This window comes from Cynocephalus volans, chromosome 2 (genome assembly GCF_027409185.1).
Source record: "Cynocephalus volans isolate mCynVol1 chromosome 2, mCynVol1.pri, whole genome shotgun sequence".
Lineage (NCBI taxonomy): Eukaryota > Metazoa > Chordata > Mammalia > Dermoptera > Cynocephalidae > Cynocephalus > Cynocephalus volans.
This window is the reverse complement of record NC_084461.1, coordinates 33,760,389-33,779,034: the sequence shown is the minus strand read 5'-3', so window position 1 is coordinate 33,779,034 and position 18,646 is coordinate 33,760,389. Positions and strand designations below refer to the sequence as shown.

The window sequence follows — 18,646 nt, the reverse complement described above, 5'->3', positions numbered from 1 at the left end:
AAAAAGCTCAACTATTCAGGGAGTATTTTCACTTTCTGAATTTCTTATGAATCTAAATAAATTTCTGATTGGAATATTGTTTGAGTAGATGTTAATGAGCAGATTTCTTTTTTTCAGGAAGTAGAATTCATGGAAAGTGTGTGGCAATTGACTACTATCCATTCTTTTGCCCTCATTTTTGAAATGTCTCACCCCTGCTTGGTGTAGCCTATTGTAAATTGTCAAAGACATTATAGAGTGTTCTTTCTAAACATATTGACTCTTGCTTTTTCTAGGTCCTACTGGGTAGGTGATATCAGCTGGACGCATGATAGTCTTTTTCTGGCTTGTATGTTAAAACGTGGCTCCCTGGTTTTATTGACCTGCCAAGGTGAATTGCTGACATTAATTACATTTGGCTGCTCTGTAGAATTTGGGCCAGCAGAATTTATTCCTCTTCATCCACTAATAACATATAGGTGAGACAATTGAATTGTTTTAATTTGTTTACAGAAGTTTTCTCTTTTCGTGTTTCTTTTATTGTGTATTTTTAAAAAATAATTTCGTCTCTCAAATTGTCTTTCTTTGAGTCTATCATCTCAATGTTTCTTATTTATAGTTTTTTTCTATTTCTTTTTGTGGCTTAATCCTGGTGAAAATTTGACATTGTGACTATGTGAGTATAAGTTATTTAAATATTCAGTAGCACTAAAAAAATTATCTTCTTTGATATGAAAGTTAATAAAAGTATGATATAGCATTTATTGTTATAAAAGAATAGCACTTAGATAAATTAATAAGACATATGGATTTATTCACTTTTTTTCAAAAGGGAATCACTTGTTGGAAATGGATACAAGACTTTAGAATTTAACCATATTTTATTTTTAACTGTGGAATGAGGTAGCAGTTTGGCTTTGGAGTTAGGTCAAGATTCAAATATTGGTTCTTCTACTTATTAGTTGTATGACTTTGGGTTATTCTTTAAGCTTCTATTTCTTTTACTGTGACATGAGGAAGACAATCATTGTCTCTTAGGGTTGAGGGAATGAAGTAAGGTAATCCATAATTATAAATCACTTAGCACAGTTCTGGCATGAAGTGCTCAGTAAATATTTGTTGTTATTGATGTTGATGGTATTATATGTATTATAAACACAGCTATTTACAAAACCAAAATTGGAAAAGACCTTTGGAATTAATCTATTCTCTTTGCATTACACAAGGCAATCTGAGGTGGGCTATGTCCTTGATTATATCTAGCCAAAAGTGGTGCTTAGTTTTTAGCAATAGATAATTCTAATGGAAAAATTTGTCACTTCCTGCAGTGAAAGTATTTTTTCCTTACTTCTTATGGTCCAATTCATAATTGACTAGAATTTTCTTACATTATCCTATAAAATTAATATTTGGGGCCTTTCAAAATTTATTGCTTTTTTGTGATTACAAAAGTAATGCATATTCATTATTTTTAAAAATTTAAATTGAAAAATCAAATGTTACAAAACTAAGTGTAGAAAATGAAAGATTCTTGTAATCCTACATCTCAGTAGTAACGATTATTGTTTTAGTGTGTTGTCCTCCAAATTTTAAAAATATTTGCATAACATTTATAATAGTAGCAATATTAGTTTTTTTTCTAAAAACAAGATAATTTATATGGCATATGCTGTTTACTCTCTTGTTTTTTTGATTTAACAGTGTCTTATACATTTTTCCATGTCAGGCATTATTTTTTAATGGTTCTACAGATTTCCGTGGTGTGTACATTCTATAATTAACCAACCTCTTATTGTTAGCCTTTTGGCTAATAAAAAAAAAAAATCTGTATTTGAATGGTTTTCTAACCAGAAAAAAATTATATTTTAATGATTTGTTTGCTTTGTATTTATAGAACCCCAAATGTAATGAACAATGATGTTGAGTACAGAATCAGTTATACCGTAATAATAATGAATAAACACATTTATGTGGAAACTCAGTCAAATTTAGTCTTAAGCTGTAAAATTTTACTCACTACCATCCTCTCCAAATGTCCTTTTTAATTTCTTTTCTTTCTTTTCCTTAATAACAAGTATACTAATAGCTCATAATTATATTCATATAAGTATACTTAAATATGTGGTAAGAAGGAAAGTTAACTATTTAACTCTTTACAGTAAAAATAAACTGCCTTAATTTTTTTCTGAAATAGGTTGTGTAGATTAAAAACAAAATAGAGTAAATGCCACCATTCAAGAAAGAAATTTAAAAACATATAAACCTATACACCGTTTAGTCACTATGTTAGGTTTTCCAGACGTATACACACATTTAATATTTTTGCGTGTGTTTCATCAGTTTGCTTTTTCATCATTCTGTAACTTTTGTTATTTTGCTTTTTCTTTGGAAAAATATGATTGTTGCCTTTAAGATCTTTCTCTTACTGGTTCTTGAATTTTGATGTTTGTTTCTAGACCACAGCAGTTTACATTTCAAGATTCAAATAATTCTGTAGATTCGTCAGCTTCTGATAGTGACCCTATGAGACAGAGATTTTCTATAAAAGCACACTCAAGGTTACCCTACCTCCTTGTTTCTGATGGATACATGGTCACAACCCTTCGATTTCTTGATAACCTGTCTCCATCAGTGCTCATGAGATCACTTCTACTTGATTCAACCCAAAGGCTTGAGAAAACATACCAAAGTGTGATATTGTCTAAGGTATAGTTGGTATTTGGTATTGTTGATAAAAGTTGCTTTCTTATTCTTTTAAATTTAAAATTATACTGATTGTAATGCCCTTAAATTGTATACAGTTATCTATACAATTTTTAATAGTTTGTAAAAGAATTACAGATAAAATTTTGCTCTTGGAAATTTTTTTGTCTTCCATAGCCAAAAGGCAAAGGGCTGAACTTGCAATCACTGGAATCCTTAAGGTCTAGCCTGTTAAAACACCAAGGAAATGAAAGTTCAGCTGATTCCACTGTCCCCAAATTCTTACAGGCAGAAGAAATAATGAAGTTAAATGGAAAAACAGATTTTCAGGTACTTAGTAGCAGTGTTTTATTTATTCGAGCAATTATGTATTGACTTTATTCCAATAAACATATTTCATTTCCGGTTAAAAGGAAGAGAAATTTTTATTTTTTTATTTATTATTTTATTATTATTTTTTTTGTCTTTTTCGTGGCTGGCACTCAGCCAGTGAGTGCACCGGCCATTCCCATATAGGATCCGAACCTGCGGCGGGAGCGTCGCCGCGCTCCCAGCGCCGCACTCTCCCGAGTGCGCCGCGGGCTCGGCCCAAAAGGAAGAGAAATTTGAGAACACCAAAGTGATTCTACTTGTGAGGTATCAAATAGTATTAAGTATAATTTTTTCCATCATGTTATAGGATTTTGAAGCAGAAGAAACTAACGAAGGCAAACACTTTCCAAACAACTTATTTCCTTTTTGGAACCAAAAAAATAATCTGCTGTTTAGTAGCGTCAAGGAGGGAAGATTGGAATTTGCATCTATGTTTGATACAATACGTGCAAAGGATGATACCGAGGAAACAGATGGAACCATTACAGAACTGCATTATATTCAGAAAAATCTACTTGCAGCATGGACTATAGGAATTTCAAAAAATGTGACAGAAAAAAATTTAATGTTAAATTACACAGTAGTTTGTATCACTCATTTTTTCTACATTCTTCAATTTGTAAAATATCCTTTCCCCAAACTTGATTTTTTTTTAAGCAAGAGCCCAAGACATAATGCATGGGTACTTGGTATCTTTCAACTTTTTCATCGGTGTTTATCAATCCAGTATTGGGATGTGAGATACAAACAAGATGTGGGACATTTGATAAAGCTGACTTCAAATACTATTAAGCTTTTGCTGACCCAGCAACAAAAGGGTCAGTTTTTCTCAGAGAAACTTTTAGCCTGTTTTTATTTACTGAAAATGGTAGCTGACAGTTTAAATGGTGTGTACAGTCTTCAACCTGAAGTTATTTCAGCATCAACTGATGGAAGTAGAACAGCAGATCGAGACTCATTGGTGGTACCTATTTTTCAAATGTTTCGAGATGGCATTTCTCAAGAAAACTGGTCTTGGAACTCATCTTTCAAGATTCGTCCTCAAGTAATAAATCGTGTTCAACAGCCAGGACACAGGTATAATTACTTACTTTAGTATTAGGACATCATTAGCATTATAATTTTTTTTTTAAAACTGAGATATAATTCCCATATTGTAAAATTCACGATTTTGAAGTGTACAGTTAGTGGTTTTTAGTTTATTTATAAGGTTGTGAAACTATTAGCACTAATTCCAGAATATTTTTGTCACCCTTTATAGATACTCTGCATTCTTTAGCACTCAGCATTGTAGATTTTATGTCATTTAAAAAACATTTAATTGCATATTTGAAAACATCATGTTGTACATAACAAATATATACAATTTTTATTTGTCCATTAAAAAATTTTTTAGGATATATGCCAAATGTTATACAACACACATCTTTTTTTAGTCTTGGGCAACCATGGTGTTTTTGAAATATTTGGTTTAGTAGTATAAAAAAATGACCACAGGTGCATAAAATATTTATGAAGATTTTTGTATAGATATTATTCATTTTTGGATTATTGGACTTTGTACTGTATTTAAATCTGATCAGTTTATATATATGTTATTATGCCAGTGAAGAATACAGGCAAAAAATGCGAAGAAGGGAACTAAACTCATTCTCTACAGTGTGAAATTTGGTTTTGATGATTACCTAATTTTATGTGCAGATTGATTGTTCTTTGGAGAGTACTGTACAAAAAAACTTTATGGTATCAAGCACTATTAAGTCAAAGAGTTCATGAAGGCGACAGACCATTAACTGAAAAGGTGATACATGAAGAATCTACTGTCAAGTCCCTGTTATGTCATATACAGGCTAACTTACAGACTGCTGGAGATTGCTTAAACCAAACCTTAGAACTTAAATCTATCTATGGTCAGTATCTTATAATTTCACATATAATATCTTATAATTTCACTTATAATATCACTTATAAGTGATATAGTTAATTGGGCTTTGATTTGTTAATTGGTTGCAATTATTTGTTTTTCAGAATAATTTCTGGCTAAAATGTATTCACTGAATTTTAAAACAAAGTACATTTTTATAAAGTAATGTAATTAACTATGTCTAATTAACTGTGTCTAATTAACTTTTATTGGTTAAAAACTTTCTAGGTGAAGAGTGTTTCCTATTAGGATCATATGAAAAGTCTGTTCAGCATTGGAAGAAAGCTCTACAAGAAATCCAAGAGAAAGGTGGGGAGTGTTAAATAATATGTGCCATAACATTGGTAGGAACATATTTTAACTTGCTGCATAACTAAAAAATAATTCCAAATTTTAGAGTGCTTATGGTATCTTAATGCCCAAATTGAATACATATTTTAGGCAGCTTGACTGTCATAAATATTTATTTAAAATTATTTTTAGTTTTGGAATTTGTAGCACCAAGAATCTTTTTAGCGATCTGTACATAAGTCTACTTGTGTCTTTTTTTTTGGTTAGTTATGAAACCTATGGTTAATTGTTAATAGGGGAAAGAATGAGATTTAGATCTTTTTTTTTTTTTATTTAGATCTTAAATAATGTGTTTTTTTGGTCAGTTGGAGGGACTGCAAAACTTAAATGAGAAACTAGAGGTCAAATATTTCACCACCTTCTTATAGACTTAGAGAAACATGGAGTAATTTAACTTTAAGAATTTCCTAAAATTAAGTTGAACGTATTGTTAAGTGTGGGCTACATGGAGTTTTTTTATTGGTGGCTGGCTGGTAGGGGGGTCCGAACCGTTGACCTTGGTGTTACAACACTGCGCTCTAACCGACTGAGCTAAACGGCCAGCCCCTACATGGAATTTTTGATAAGGATATAGAGGTGTTGGTTCTAGAAACTGGTGATAGCTTTTAGGATATAGGACTGAGGGTGTGGCTGAGATGACAGAGGTTCTCAGCTGGTTACCCTGGAGTTAGCCCTGACTACAACAACTACATGGTTAGATTTGGCCAATTAAATTTGTTTTGTGACTGCTGTGGCTCTGCATGTTTCATTCATTATCTACTAAACCAGTATTTATTGAGTTCCTGCTGTGTGCCCAGCACTGTACTCGGCACTAGGGACAACTGAAATAAACAGCTTTATCCTCAAGTTGCCCATAATCACCTTTATCATTATGTGGTATGGTAGGTGCACGGAGAGTGTAGAAGAGCACTTCACGCAATCTGAGGCTGCAGTGCAAGCATCAGTCTGGGGAAAACTTGTAGGAATTGACGTTTAAAATTGGGTAGAAATTGTCCAATTAAGGTAATGAGAATGTTTTAACAGAGGATGTAGAATTCCAACAACACAAAGGCCTGAGAAAGCATGGCAATTTGGTAAGCTGCAGGTAGTTTAGGACTAGATTATGTGATATATGTACATAATATTGCTGAGGGGATGGTGAGAGCTAAGGTGAGAGGTAGAGAACAGATCAAGGAAGGTCTTGCATGGAGTGCCAAGGAATTAAGATTTTTATCCTGAAGACAGTGAAGACACTTCAGGTAGGAAAGGGACCTGTTCGAGTAAATATAGGCCATTAGAAAGACCATTTTGGCACAGTGTGGAGGATCAATTGCAGGAGGGTGTTATAGGGACGTGGGTTTTACCTAGAAGCAAGAAAATCAGTCAGATGAGGGGGCTCTGAACCAAAAAGCAATATCAAGGATAATGGAGAATGGAGATCACAAATACAAGGGGTCTTCAAAAAGTTCATGGAAGGATTCGTATTATCTTTTGATTCCATTTTTCCACGAACTTTTTGAGGTATCCTCATATTTGACAGATATTTAATAGGTTTGAGAGTAGATTTGGAGAAAGAGGTCTAATACAGTTCTCAGATTTGGCTGTTGTTCAACTGGATGAAGAAGAGTGGCATTCAGTGAGATAGGAAGTCCTGGATGAATAAAAGTCTTTATAAAGAGTTCCATTGTGGGGCCGGCCCGTGGCTCACTCGGGAGAGTGCGGTGCTGATAACACCAAGGCCCCGGGTTTGGATCCCATATGCGGATGGCCGGTTCGCTCACTGGCTGGGCGTGGTGCTGGCAACGCCAAGTCAAGGGTTGGGATCCCCTTGCCGGTCATCTTTTTAAAAAAAAAAAAAAAAAAAAAAAAAGAGTTCCATTGTGGACATTTCATTTCATTTCATTTCCAACTGTACCCGTTAGGAATGGCTTCTAGTAATGGAGATTGAAAGTAGCAGTGGCTTTAACAAGAAAGTTTATTTCTCTTCCTTATGAAAGGAGGCCAGAAGATGACAGTCTGGGGCTGATTTAGTGTTTCCATGGTATCATCAAGGACCCAGGTTCCTTTAGTTTTTCTCCTCTGTTGTCCTTAGGGGATTTCTTCCAATCTTAAGGCTATTACACTGGCTAAGATGGCTGCTGGAGCTCTAACCATCACATCTATATTCCAGGCAGCAGAGAGGAGGAAGGTGGGAGGGGCAAGAAAGATTGTATCTTCTAGCTGAGACACTTCTTTTTAAGCAGGTTTTCTGGAAATTCTACACAACATTATCTCTTGGTTCAGTCTTAGTCACATTTTCACATGGCTGCATCTAGTGAAAAATTGTGATCTGTGTGCATTGTAACCCCAATAAAACTGGAATTCTTCTACTGAGGAAGAATGGAAAAGAGGCAGACAACCGGAAGTCTCAGTCCTAAATACCCCTCAGATTTTTTTTTTTTGGTGGCTGGCTGCTACAGGGATCCAAATCCATGACCTTGGTGTTATAAGGCTGGGCTCTCACCAACTGAGCTAACCAGCCAGCCCACCTCAGATATTGAGGGCGGTTGTCAGAGCTCCTATTTTATTGGGTAGTTGCTTCTTCTTCTTCAGGAAGTCTCTTTGATTATCTCTTTGATATATGTATGGTTCCTTAGGGGTTTTGTGACATGTTCCCTTCTGTTTTATACCATGTGTATTTGAGATAGAGGTTGTTAGTGGACCTTAGTGCTGAAGTCATGAGAATTTGCAACTCTCTTTGGATTAAATATTAGCGATCCTAGGGCCTGATGAAAGAAAATAAATTTGTTTCGAATTTAAAATGAAAAAGAGCAAAGTATTGCTGGCCTGTTATTTTAAAAATCTTTTCTTGAAGTATAAAACGGATATAGAAAACAGAAAAGTTTGCACATCATGAGTATACAGCTTGATGAATTTTCACAAATTGCACAGTCTCATCTATCTAGCACTAGACCAAAAGCGTTAACACGCTTTTAAGGTAAGATTAATTCCTTTCTGTTTCAGGAGGAAAAAGGACATGTTTTCTTCAGATGCGCTATTATCTTTCTCTCTTATACTGCCACCTCTATAGCTATAATTTAAATGATGCTCAAGGATTGTGTGATCAGCTAGTGAGAGAAATACTGAGATGGTCCCAACTACCTGTAAAAGAAAATGAAGATTGTTCAGGTATGCTTTTTAAAGCTCAGTATTATCTAATCTTATTGATTTGTATTTATAGGTTTAGACGTGAAATTGCTTATCCATAAAAATTGGCTGTTCTGCCTCTGTGATAACTAAGTTATGTTGGATTTTGGACTATCAGCCTCTCAATAGCAAGGATCGTGTTGGTGTTTTGTTTTGCTTTTATCTTAGGATCCCCAGGGTTTAGCAGTAATTGCTTGCTGAACTCATATAATTCTTTTCTCACAGCGATGTTTATTAGACATAGTATCAGGTACATAAGCGTTTTTCCTTAATGTATTTATATTTTCTTTAACTGTTGCTTTACATGGTTTAGTAAAGCCATGAAAATCACTTTCTGAGGTATTCTGGGTCTTTTTAAAAATATCTGTTTAAGGGACTGCAGAGTATCTGGATTGCCCTTTTTCAAAGAGGCATGTTTAAATTAAGCAGTAACCAGAGGGAAAGAAATATATGAATGAACACATAATATGTTTATAATCGTTATAGGGCGATAGACTCTTAGATGTGTACTACACATTTGAATGTGTCTGAAAGGCCCAGTGTATGAGAACTTAATAAATGGAGTCATTACTGACTTCATTCCTTATGGTTTCAACCACTATTTATAGATTTTTTAATCTTGTGATTTTTATCTTTTAAAATTTTTGTGTTCATTATGTAGATAATACATAATCATTTTAGACAATTTTGAAAATATGGAAAAGTATGAAGAAAAAATCACTTATAAGTGCACCACTTTTTCATCTAGGGCTTTTTTTTTTTAAAAGATGACTGGTAAGGGGATCTTAACCCTTGACTTGGTGTTGTCAGCACCATGCTCACCCAGTGAGCTAACCGGCCATCCCTATATGGGATCCAAACCCAGGGCCTTGGTGTTATCAGCACCATACTCTACCGAGTGAGCCATGGGTCGGCCCCATCTAGGGCTTTTTGACACATGTATATGTATATAATCAGAGCTGTATATTCTGTTTTGTAATCTTTTTTTTTTTTTTTTTTTGTCGTTTTTTCGTGACCGGCACTCAGCCAGTGAGTGCACTGGTCAGTCCTATATAGGATCCGAACCCGCGGCGGGAGCGTTAGCCACGCTCCCAGCGCAGCACTCTACCAAGTGCGCCACGGGCCTGGCCCCTGTTTTGTAATCTTTTAAAATTTAATATTATGATGAATATTTTCCAGTGTCGATAATATTCTTAAAAAAAAAAATCCATTGAATGTTTTTCCCATTATTGTACATTTGAGATTTTTGTCTCATATTTACTGTTTTAAATAATGCTGCACTGTACATAAATATCTGTGAGCATTACTAATAAATTCTTTAGGATAAATTCCTAGAAATGAGGTTACTGGACCAAAGAGTACTCATGGTTTAAGACCTTTTATACCTGTTGTGAAATTGCCCTCCAGAAAGGTCCACTAGCTGTGTATGATTGAAAAACTTTTACAGAGGGCTTTTTAAATGAATGGCTGTTTTTCATTTTTTCCAACAATATTATCCTTACATGATTTAACTTTGAAGATTAGTTGAACCTATTGTAATTTGTCTGTTTTAATTCTTAATGATGATTGTTTAAAATATATTAAGCATATAATTACTGGGTTGGGGGTCCCCAAGACTACACCCCAAGATTGATGATTCACTAGGAGCCTCACAGGATGTAGTCATACTCATAGCTTTGATTTATTACAATGAAAGAATACATAGCAAAATTGGCAAAGGGGAAAGGTGCATGGGGCGAAGTCTGGAGAAAACCAGGCAGAAGCTTCCAAGAATCCTCTCCTAGTAGAGTCACATAGGATGTGCCTAATTCTCCTAGTGAAGTTCTGATAACACATGTGAGATGTTGTATCCCAGGGAAGCTCATTAGAGACTCAGCACTCAGGTGTTTTTACTGGGGGCTGGTCACATAGACTGTCTTCTCCCTAGCACATACTAAAAGTCCACATACCACTCTCAGAAAAGAGGTTCTCAGCATAAACCACATTGTCTGAAAAGTTTAGGCCCAGTGAGCCACTCTTATCAGTCTGGTAGAAATCCCCCCAAAATCCAAGTTCCCAGATGCCAGCCAAAGGCCAACCTTATAAGCAGGTATTTTAAGCAGTCAGTCCTGCTCTGTTAACTCTTTTCTTCACATCTACCTTACTAAATCATTGTATAAAATTATAATTTAATCTTTGTTGCATAAGGTTGCTATTATTAACTTCATCACTGTGCTGTTTACAGAATTACCCTTTCAAATTTTTTTACCTCTGAGTTGATGCAGCTTTACTCTGCAACAGTATCCTTTTTAATCAGGTTGCTCCCTACTTAAGGGGTTTATTCCTGAGTTTTACTGGAACTCTTGATTTTGTATAATTCCGCAGTAACTTTTACTCAGTAGAAAAAAATGTTTACCTATGTATTTTTAACATTATTGTGAAGAAATAGTAACCAAATGAAAAATATTGCTTGAAGGATAATAAAATTTCTTCAAGATCCCCTTTGTAAAAAGCAAACAAACCAGCAAACATTTATTAACACACTTTTGAACAGTTCCTAAGTGTATGTGCTCATTATTATGAACTAATCATTTTTGTTCTTATTGTCTTCAAGAAGTATGGATACCTATCTATTATAACTTAGCTTGTATAGGCCATGGGTACTCATCTCGGAAAAAACATTTTAATTATAATTTTCTTCTTGTATAATGTTGAGAACTTAAATATTACTACTTTTTGATAGTTTGATCAGAATCTCCTTTGGTCATTTGCTGTGTCCCTTAGTTCCTGAGAAGTCTCACAGTGAGTCTGGACTGAGAGGAAATGTTCATCCTGAGGCAGCAATAACAGTTATCCAATCCATGGCTCGCTTCATGGCCGCCTACTTCACCAATCAGCTGCTTTGCATTTTGCCACCTCACAATGTGAATATTCTTCCTCCACTTCATATAGAAACAGGTAATATATGGTAAATAATTTCCTCATCTTTCTTTTTGCATAAAATGTAATATTAAGTCATATTATACAGAGATTATTATTCTGTGGAAACAGTACTGTTCTATCATAGTGCCTGACATATAGAAGATGCTCAGTGATTATTTGGGTTTTCTTTGGTGGCTGGCTGGTGTGGGGATCTGAACCTGTGACTTTGGTATTATAAGGCTGTGCTGTAACCAACTGAGCTAACTGGCCAGCCCTTACTGAATGACTATTTTTGAATGAACAGAACCTGAGAAAGGTAATTGCTTGGATTTGTTTTTATTGAACATGGATATTTTATAATCACAAAAATTGGAAAAATGGGTGTTTATAAAGTTTCCTTTTTTTTTTTTATTTGGGTGGCTGGCTGGTAAGGGGATCTGAACCCTTGACCTTTGTGTTATAACACTGCACTCTAACTGAGCTAACTGACCAGCCCAGTTTGTGGTTTTTTTCTTTTTTTTTTTTTTTTTTTAAAGATGACTGGTAAGGGGATCTTAACCCCTAGCTTAGTGTTATCAGCACCACACTCAACCAGCGAGCTAACCGGCCATCCCTATATAGGATCCAAACCCATGGCCTTGGTGTTATCAGCACCGCACTCTCCTGAGTGAGCCACGGGCCGGCCCCCAGTTTCTGTTTTTAAAGTGAAAGAGTTGCTGTGTTCATATATATATAAATGTGGAAATTTAAGAAATTTTGAGTCTGATAATTTTTTAATTTTTAAAAAATTTATTAATATTATTAGTTTTTTACCTTCTAAGATATTGTTGCAGAGCAGTTGGGGGTAGGGGGAGAAGGAAAGGGGGAGGGAAATAGGGTGGGAGAAGGAGGAAGGATGGGGAGCATGGTTGAGGCCCATTGTACCTGCCTCATTCCGGCAGGGGAGACCTGGGGGTTTCCAGTGGCAGCTCAGTCATTGCTGGGCTGGTTGCAGATGTGGGGGGCATGGCTGAGGCCCTCAGTCCCCTACTGCCCTGTCTTGGGAACCTGGGGTGCTTCTGGTGGCAGCTCGGTGGTTGTTGCTGGGCTGGTTGCGGTTGTTGGGGGGGCTTGGCTGAGGCCCACGGCCCTCCCCTCTCCCTGGCTTGGGAGCCCAGGGGGCATCCGGTCCTTGTAGGTTTTATAGGTGTTTTTTGTTGGTGTTAGAACTTTACTGGTTAATATCAAACTTTGTTTCTGATCTGTGGGTGTTTTGTTTTTCTTTCAGTTCTGTGTCGGATAATTTGCTTTTCCTTCCACTTAAACTCTGCACTGGAACTAATATATTGTCCTTTGGTTATTTCTAAAATGGGGGAACTTCCTAAGGGAACCAGCGCTTGAGCCCTGTGGTTGAGCTAAATTGCTGCTTTGTTGCTGACTCCTTGGGGAAGGCTTTTTGTGCAGCTCAGGTTTTAATTGTTGACCTTGTAAGCACTTCCAGGTCTCATGAGGTCTGGTACACCTGGGTTATGTGGAAACTCTGCTCTGGGCCTGAGTCTATTCAGCAAACTGCACCTCCTGCAGTTCTGTATTCCTGATGAGTCTCCACTGAATGGGCCTGTGCTGATTAGAGGGCAGATCAGCTGTCCATGCTGTGCCCCAGTGTTCCCTGGGTGGCCTGTCTCCCCAACTGCCTGCACTCCAAACACTTCCCATAGGACAGGCCATGCACCACTCCCTTGCAGTGGCTCAGCAGCCTCTAGTGGCTCCTTTTTTCAGTTGTCTGTGGCTCCTTGCTCCTATGTGGGTCCATGGGAACCCTGTTAATAGTCTTGCTGGCCTGGAGGTCAGCAAGGCCCTCTTCTCCCCTGCCACCTCCAAGCAACTTCATAGGAAGAGCACAGCTGCAGCTTTTGCCAACTCTTTCTCTGTGTGCTCAGCAGCTCCAGCCTTAAAGTGGCCTGGGCTTGAAATGGTTGGAGCGGTCCTTTTTTCTGTCATCTTGGCTGCTTCTGCCTTCATGAACTCCGTAGGTCTCTTCTCCTCTTGCCCTGAACTCTAGTGGCCCCAGCTTGGCTGTCGTTGGTTTTTAATAGTTGTAAATTGGTTGCTTTGTGGGAGGGAGTGATGCTGGGGACTGTCTTTTCCACCATCTTGACTGGAAGCCCCTTGAGTCTGCTAATTTAGAGTTTAGTTTTTTGGGTTTTTAAAAATTTTTTATGGCTGGCCGGTATGGGAATCCGAACCCTTGACCTTGGTGTTATAACACTGCACTCTAACCAACTGAGCTAACTGGCCAGCTGTAGAATTTAATTTTATTTAGACCGTTTACTTTTATAATTTAATTTGGACCATTTACTTTTTTTCTATTTAATCATTTCATTAATACAGTCAAAGGGCACCTAATTCTGTACTAGATAACTGCCTTGCTTTCATGGAGATAAACAAATACATAAACTTCTATGATGTTTATTCATTCTACTAATATTTATTAAGTGCCTGCTATGTGCTAGGCAGTGTTCTAGCTGCTGCAAATATATTAGCTTGCACCACATGAAATTGGTAATATGAAAACACTCATAGGTTTTTGTTTTTTGAACATGTGAAACAGATTTATCCTAACTGCCATGACCAAAATAGAGTACCTGCTGTTTTGTGAAGTTTACATCCAATAGATTGAGACAGAAAATTAAATAAATGAATACTTAAATTAGATATGCCAAATGGTGATAATTATGTGTTAATTGTTAAAATAGAGTAATGCACTATGACTGACTTACTGTTTCAGATTGGGAATTTAGGGAGGTGCTGTCTGAGAAGGTGAAATTTAAGCTGAACTCTTAACAAGGAAGAGCCTTAGACGCATCAGTACATAGAGCATTCTAACCTGAGCTTGTGCAGAAGCCCAGGACAAGAACAAGCTTGATGTGTTTGAGAAACTGAAAGACTGGCGTGGTTGTAGACTAGAGGATGAGGTGGAGAGTAATAGGAAATGCAATCAGAAAAGGGGCCAGTTGATGTGAGCCACAGTAAGGAATCTGAGTTTTATTTTAAGTGTAATGGGAAGTTATTGGAGGTCTTTAAGCAGGAGATAACACACGTAGGTTAGAGTAGTGCAAGTTGTAATGTAATTAGAAGTTTAACAGAGGCAGCAACAAGTGGTCAGCAATGTAATCAATCATAGAGCCATGGATTTTGAACTATGTATTCAGACTCATGTTCTGTGGTTGTCTCAGGATGGGGGTAGGAATGGAGGATTACCCTCACCCACTTGGACTGCTTCAACTGTAGTCTCACCTGGGGTTCTTCATGAGGTTCTGGGTCCCTGGAAAGTCATGTGCATGAGGTAGGATCAGAAGGGGTTCTCTAGTGGTTCCTTTTCTTTGCTTTCTTGGCAAAGAAGAGGAGTTGGTCCTGCCCTGATTATGGCTTCTCTTAGGGAGCTGGTGGGAGCAGAGAAATAGATGCCTCAGTTTCTTCCAGGATCTGGACTACTCCGCTGTCTCCCTTCCCCATGTTGTTTTCTACTTGGTTAGACCTCAGATGCAACTGCCTCTCTGTGCCTGTTCTCTCTGAGTACAGCCTGTGCTCCTTTCTCTTACCTTTATGCTTCTTTCTAAGTCTGTCAGGTGCTTTCAAGGTTCATCCATCTTGTGGCATGTATCAGTACTTCATTCTTTTTCATGGCTGAAAAACATCTGTCAGTTGATGGATTTTTTTTTTTCTTTCACCATTTGTTTTTTGTTTTTTTGGTTTTTTTGGCAGCTGGCTGGTAGGGAGATCCAAACCCTTGACCTTGATGTTAACACTGCGCTCTAACCAACTGAGCTAACCAGCCAGCCTGACTCTCAGATGTATATGACTTATTTCCTTGTACATTTGACATGTTTGTTATTATTACAGTGGTTTTATATTCAAACTCTTCTTGTCATAACCTAGGTCTGTATCACTTGTATTCTCTATTTTTGGTACTTATGTTTTCTGATAACAAATAATACCCTTAATCCGTATTATTTTACTGATGAAGTACACACATTTGGTTTTCAGAAAAAATTTTTTAAAAAAATTTTTAAAAAAGGTAAAATCCTGGTATGTAGAATTTCTTGTGTGTTTTTTTTTTAATCCAATATTTACAGGACTTTTACTGTTTGCTCATGATCCTTATCTTTACAGATCTCTTTATGTACCTAAGGAAGACTGATCTTTATTGCATTCTAGAAAGGCGATAGAATTTTTGAATTGTTGTTGGGCAGATTTATAAACACTTATAAAAGTAAAGAGACACACCTTTCTATTCCCCATGTAAATATCTTCCCAGTGAGAGGTGAGGGTGAGTGAGAAGGATTTTACACTCTCTTCCTATGTGCAAGATTGTCATTATTAAAAATTTAAATATCTGAATTTTGTATACATGCTTTAATTCCTTTAGTTTCCAAGTACAGTAGTACTGCCTTATCTGTGTGGCATATGTTCTAAGATCCGCTGTGGATGCCTGAAACCACAGATAGTATTCGACCCTATTTATACTATGTTTTTTCCTATATTTATGTGCCTATGATGAAGTGTAATTTACAAATTAGGTACAGTAAGAGATTAACAACAATAATAATGAAATAAAACAATTATAACAATACATTGTAATAGAAGTTTTGTGAATGTGGTCTGTCTCTCCCTCAAAATATCTTATTATACTGTATTTACCTGTTTATGAACCTCAGTTGACTATGCGTGCATAACAGGAACCTTGGAAAGTGATACTGCGGATAATGGGGGATTGCAGTGTCATGAAAAATAAAATCAGCAGCCTTAACTTAGCATAAATTTCATGTCAGTTTTCTTAATAGAACTAATGGCAGAATATGTTGAGGATTTGAGTAGTTTATTTGGCGTGATGTTTAAAAAGTCATAAACTTTTTTACTGTCTGGAAATTACTGTAGTAAAATTTTCAGAAAATTAAATCATTGAACTTATTTTAATAATACAGTTCCTTGCTCATTCTAAATAAAAAATAGGAAAAAATTTAATCAATCTCCTGGCTCTTTTGCTTATGCAGAATCAGGCATTTCAGTGATTGAAAAAAATTTGTTTTTATGCAGATGAATTTGTCAAAGGGCTAAAATATTATTATTATTTTTTGGTGGCTGGCTGGTATGAGGATCTGAACCTTTGACCTTGGTGTTATAACACTGCGCTCTAGCCACCTGAGCTAACCGGACAGCCTTGAAAGAGCTATAAAGTTTTGGTGCTTTCATGTATAGGTATAGTGCTTATATATATATAGGTGTATAAGCATGTACAGTACTTCACATGACCTATAGCCTATGTAGGTCATGTAAAAAACTAATCATTTCATTTCAAGGAGCAGAAACCTATCTATGTCACTTACCACTTTTATTTTGAGAAAATGAGTGAAAATCCTATCGATGTGTATTTTTTTAATAACATGTTTTTTATTGTATTTTCAAGTTGCTTTATCAAGTTACTTTAATTAGGGAAAGAAGGCTGGGTGGAAGGATATTACATCTTTGTATTAAATCCCAAACCAGACTGGAATCTTGTCATTTAGTCAGGATTAGTGAAAATCATACTTTACACTTTTTTTTCTTTTGTGATGGCTATCCAGAATCGGGGGGGATCTGAACCCTTTACCTGAGTGTTGTCAGCACCATGTTGTATCAACTGAGCTAACCAGCCAGCCCTATACTTTCTACTCTCTAATGAACACTGATATATTAAGCACTTAATATGCTTGAGCATTACCTCAAATTAGTTTTTTATTGTATGACACTATGGGTAATGCAAAGTCAGATAAAATGCAGGCTCTGCTCTCCAAATTTCATAATCTGGTATGAGGAATAGGCATGTATTTCTGAGCAGCCCACAGTAATAAATTGTACATTGTGACCAAGTACATATAAATGTGTATATGTATGTACATGTTATCTGATAGAAAAGTTTCATTAAACAGTATTTCCTTTATTTTGTGTAATGCACTCTGATACTTTCTGTTCTGTTTTCATTTCTATTCTGTTCTGTTGCATTTTTTAAGAATGCTGGCGTTTGTTTCATGATCCACTAATGAGGCACATTCTCCAGGGTTAAAAACTACTCTAGAGTATGTTAAGTATTATTTTAGCCTATTTTGTATGTATCTTCCTTGTTGTGGTTTTGTGTAGAAGATATTAATTGAAGAGATAAATATGAGAGTGCTTCAAAAAGTTCATGGAAAATCATATTCTGCCAGGAGAGAAGACTGTTGTCTATGAACCAAAAACCAGGTCCTCATTAGACACCAAATCTGCCGGTGCCTTGATCTTGGACTTCACAGCCTCCAGAACTGAGAAATAAATGTTTGTTGTTTATGCCAAGAAAAAAAAAAAAAGTACATGGAAAGATTTGTATTATCTTTCAATTCTGTTTTTCCATGAAGTTTTTGAAGTACCTGCGTATAACCCTGTAAGGAGGCGTGAGTTTGAGCATATGCTATTGTAATACCTATTTCCTTTAATTTACTCACAGAGCAGTCCCTTCGACTTATTCCTCTGCAACACTCTAAGGTGGCCAGTGTTGTTAGAGATCAGAATCTCTCTAATGTGTGGACAGTTGAATATGCCCTTGAATTATTATTTATTGGTGGCCTGGTTCCAGAGGCTGTGTGGTTGGCATATAAACTTGGAGACTGGAAGACATCTGTTTCAATTGGTGTGGCCTTCCAACTGTTCTGTAAGCATGATAGCAATTTCATGAGGTATGTATTTTTAGACAAGCTTAAGTTAACATATAATATAATAGTATCATCTAAAGTACTTTATATTTCTCTAATTGCTGGTATTTACATATTATGTGGAATCCTTAGTTCAAAATTGTCCAATAGAACTTTCTTCAGTGATAAAAATGTTCTATATGTGCTGTACAGTATGGTAGCCGCTAGCCACAATTAACTACTGAGCACTTAAGATGTGGCTAGTGAGGCCAAAGAATTAGATATTCAATTTAATTTTAATTAATTTAAGTGTAAATAGCCACATGCAGTTAGTGGTTACTGTGTTGGACAGTTCAGTGGCTTATTTATTTGTATCAAAATGTTTATTTAGCACATTTTTGTGTTAATGCTTTCAAAGGGTTTATAGTCAATGGGAGAGTATCTCAAATAGTGTTTAAGTTTTAAGCTAATTAAACTAACCTCTGATTTTAGCTTTTCTGAATATTATGGCACTGCTGTGTCTTTTATATATTTTTTGATTCAATAATTTAACATATTTATTTATTAA

The 18,646-nt window shown here is 36.1% G+C and overlaps 1 protein-coding gene across 1 annotated transcript in view; it reads left to right on the top strand.

Moving 5' to 3' along the window:
* Window positions 1–18,646, top strand: part of CPLANE1 (ciliogenesis and planar polarity effector complex subunit 1) — a 117,015-nt gene that overhangs the window by 6,424 nt on the left and 91,945 nt on the right. Inside the window, 9 exon segments of the mRNA XM_063086134.1 lie at window positions 276–458; window positions 2,436–2,685; window positions 2,860–3,012; window positions 3,362–4,131; window positions 4,756–4,964; window positions 5,207–5,287; window positions 8,312–8,476; window positions 11,258–11,431; window positions 17,895–18,123. Of these exon segments, the coding sequence (XP_062942204.1) occupies window positions 276–458; window positions 2,436–2,685; window positions 2,860–3,012; window positions 3,362–4,131; window positions 4,756–4,964; window positions 5,207–5,287; window positions 8,312–8,476; window positions 11,258–11,431; window positions 17,895–18,123 (2,214 nt within the window).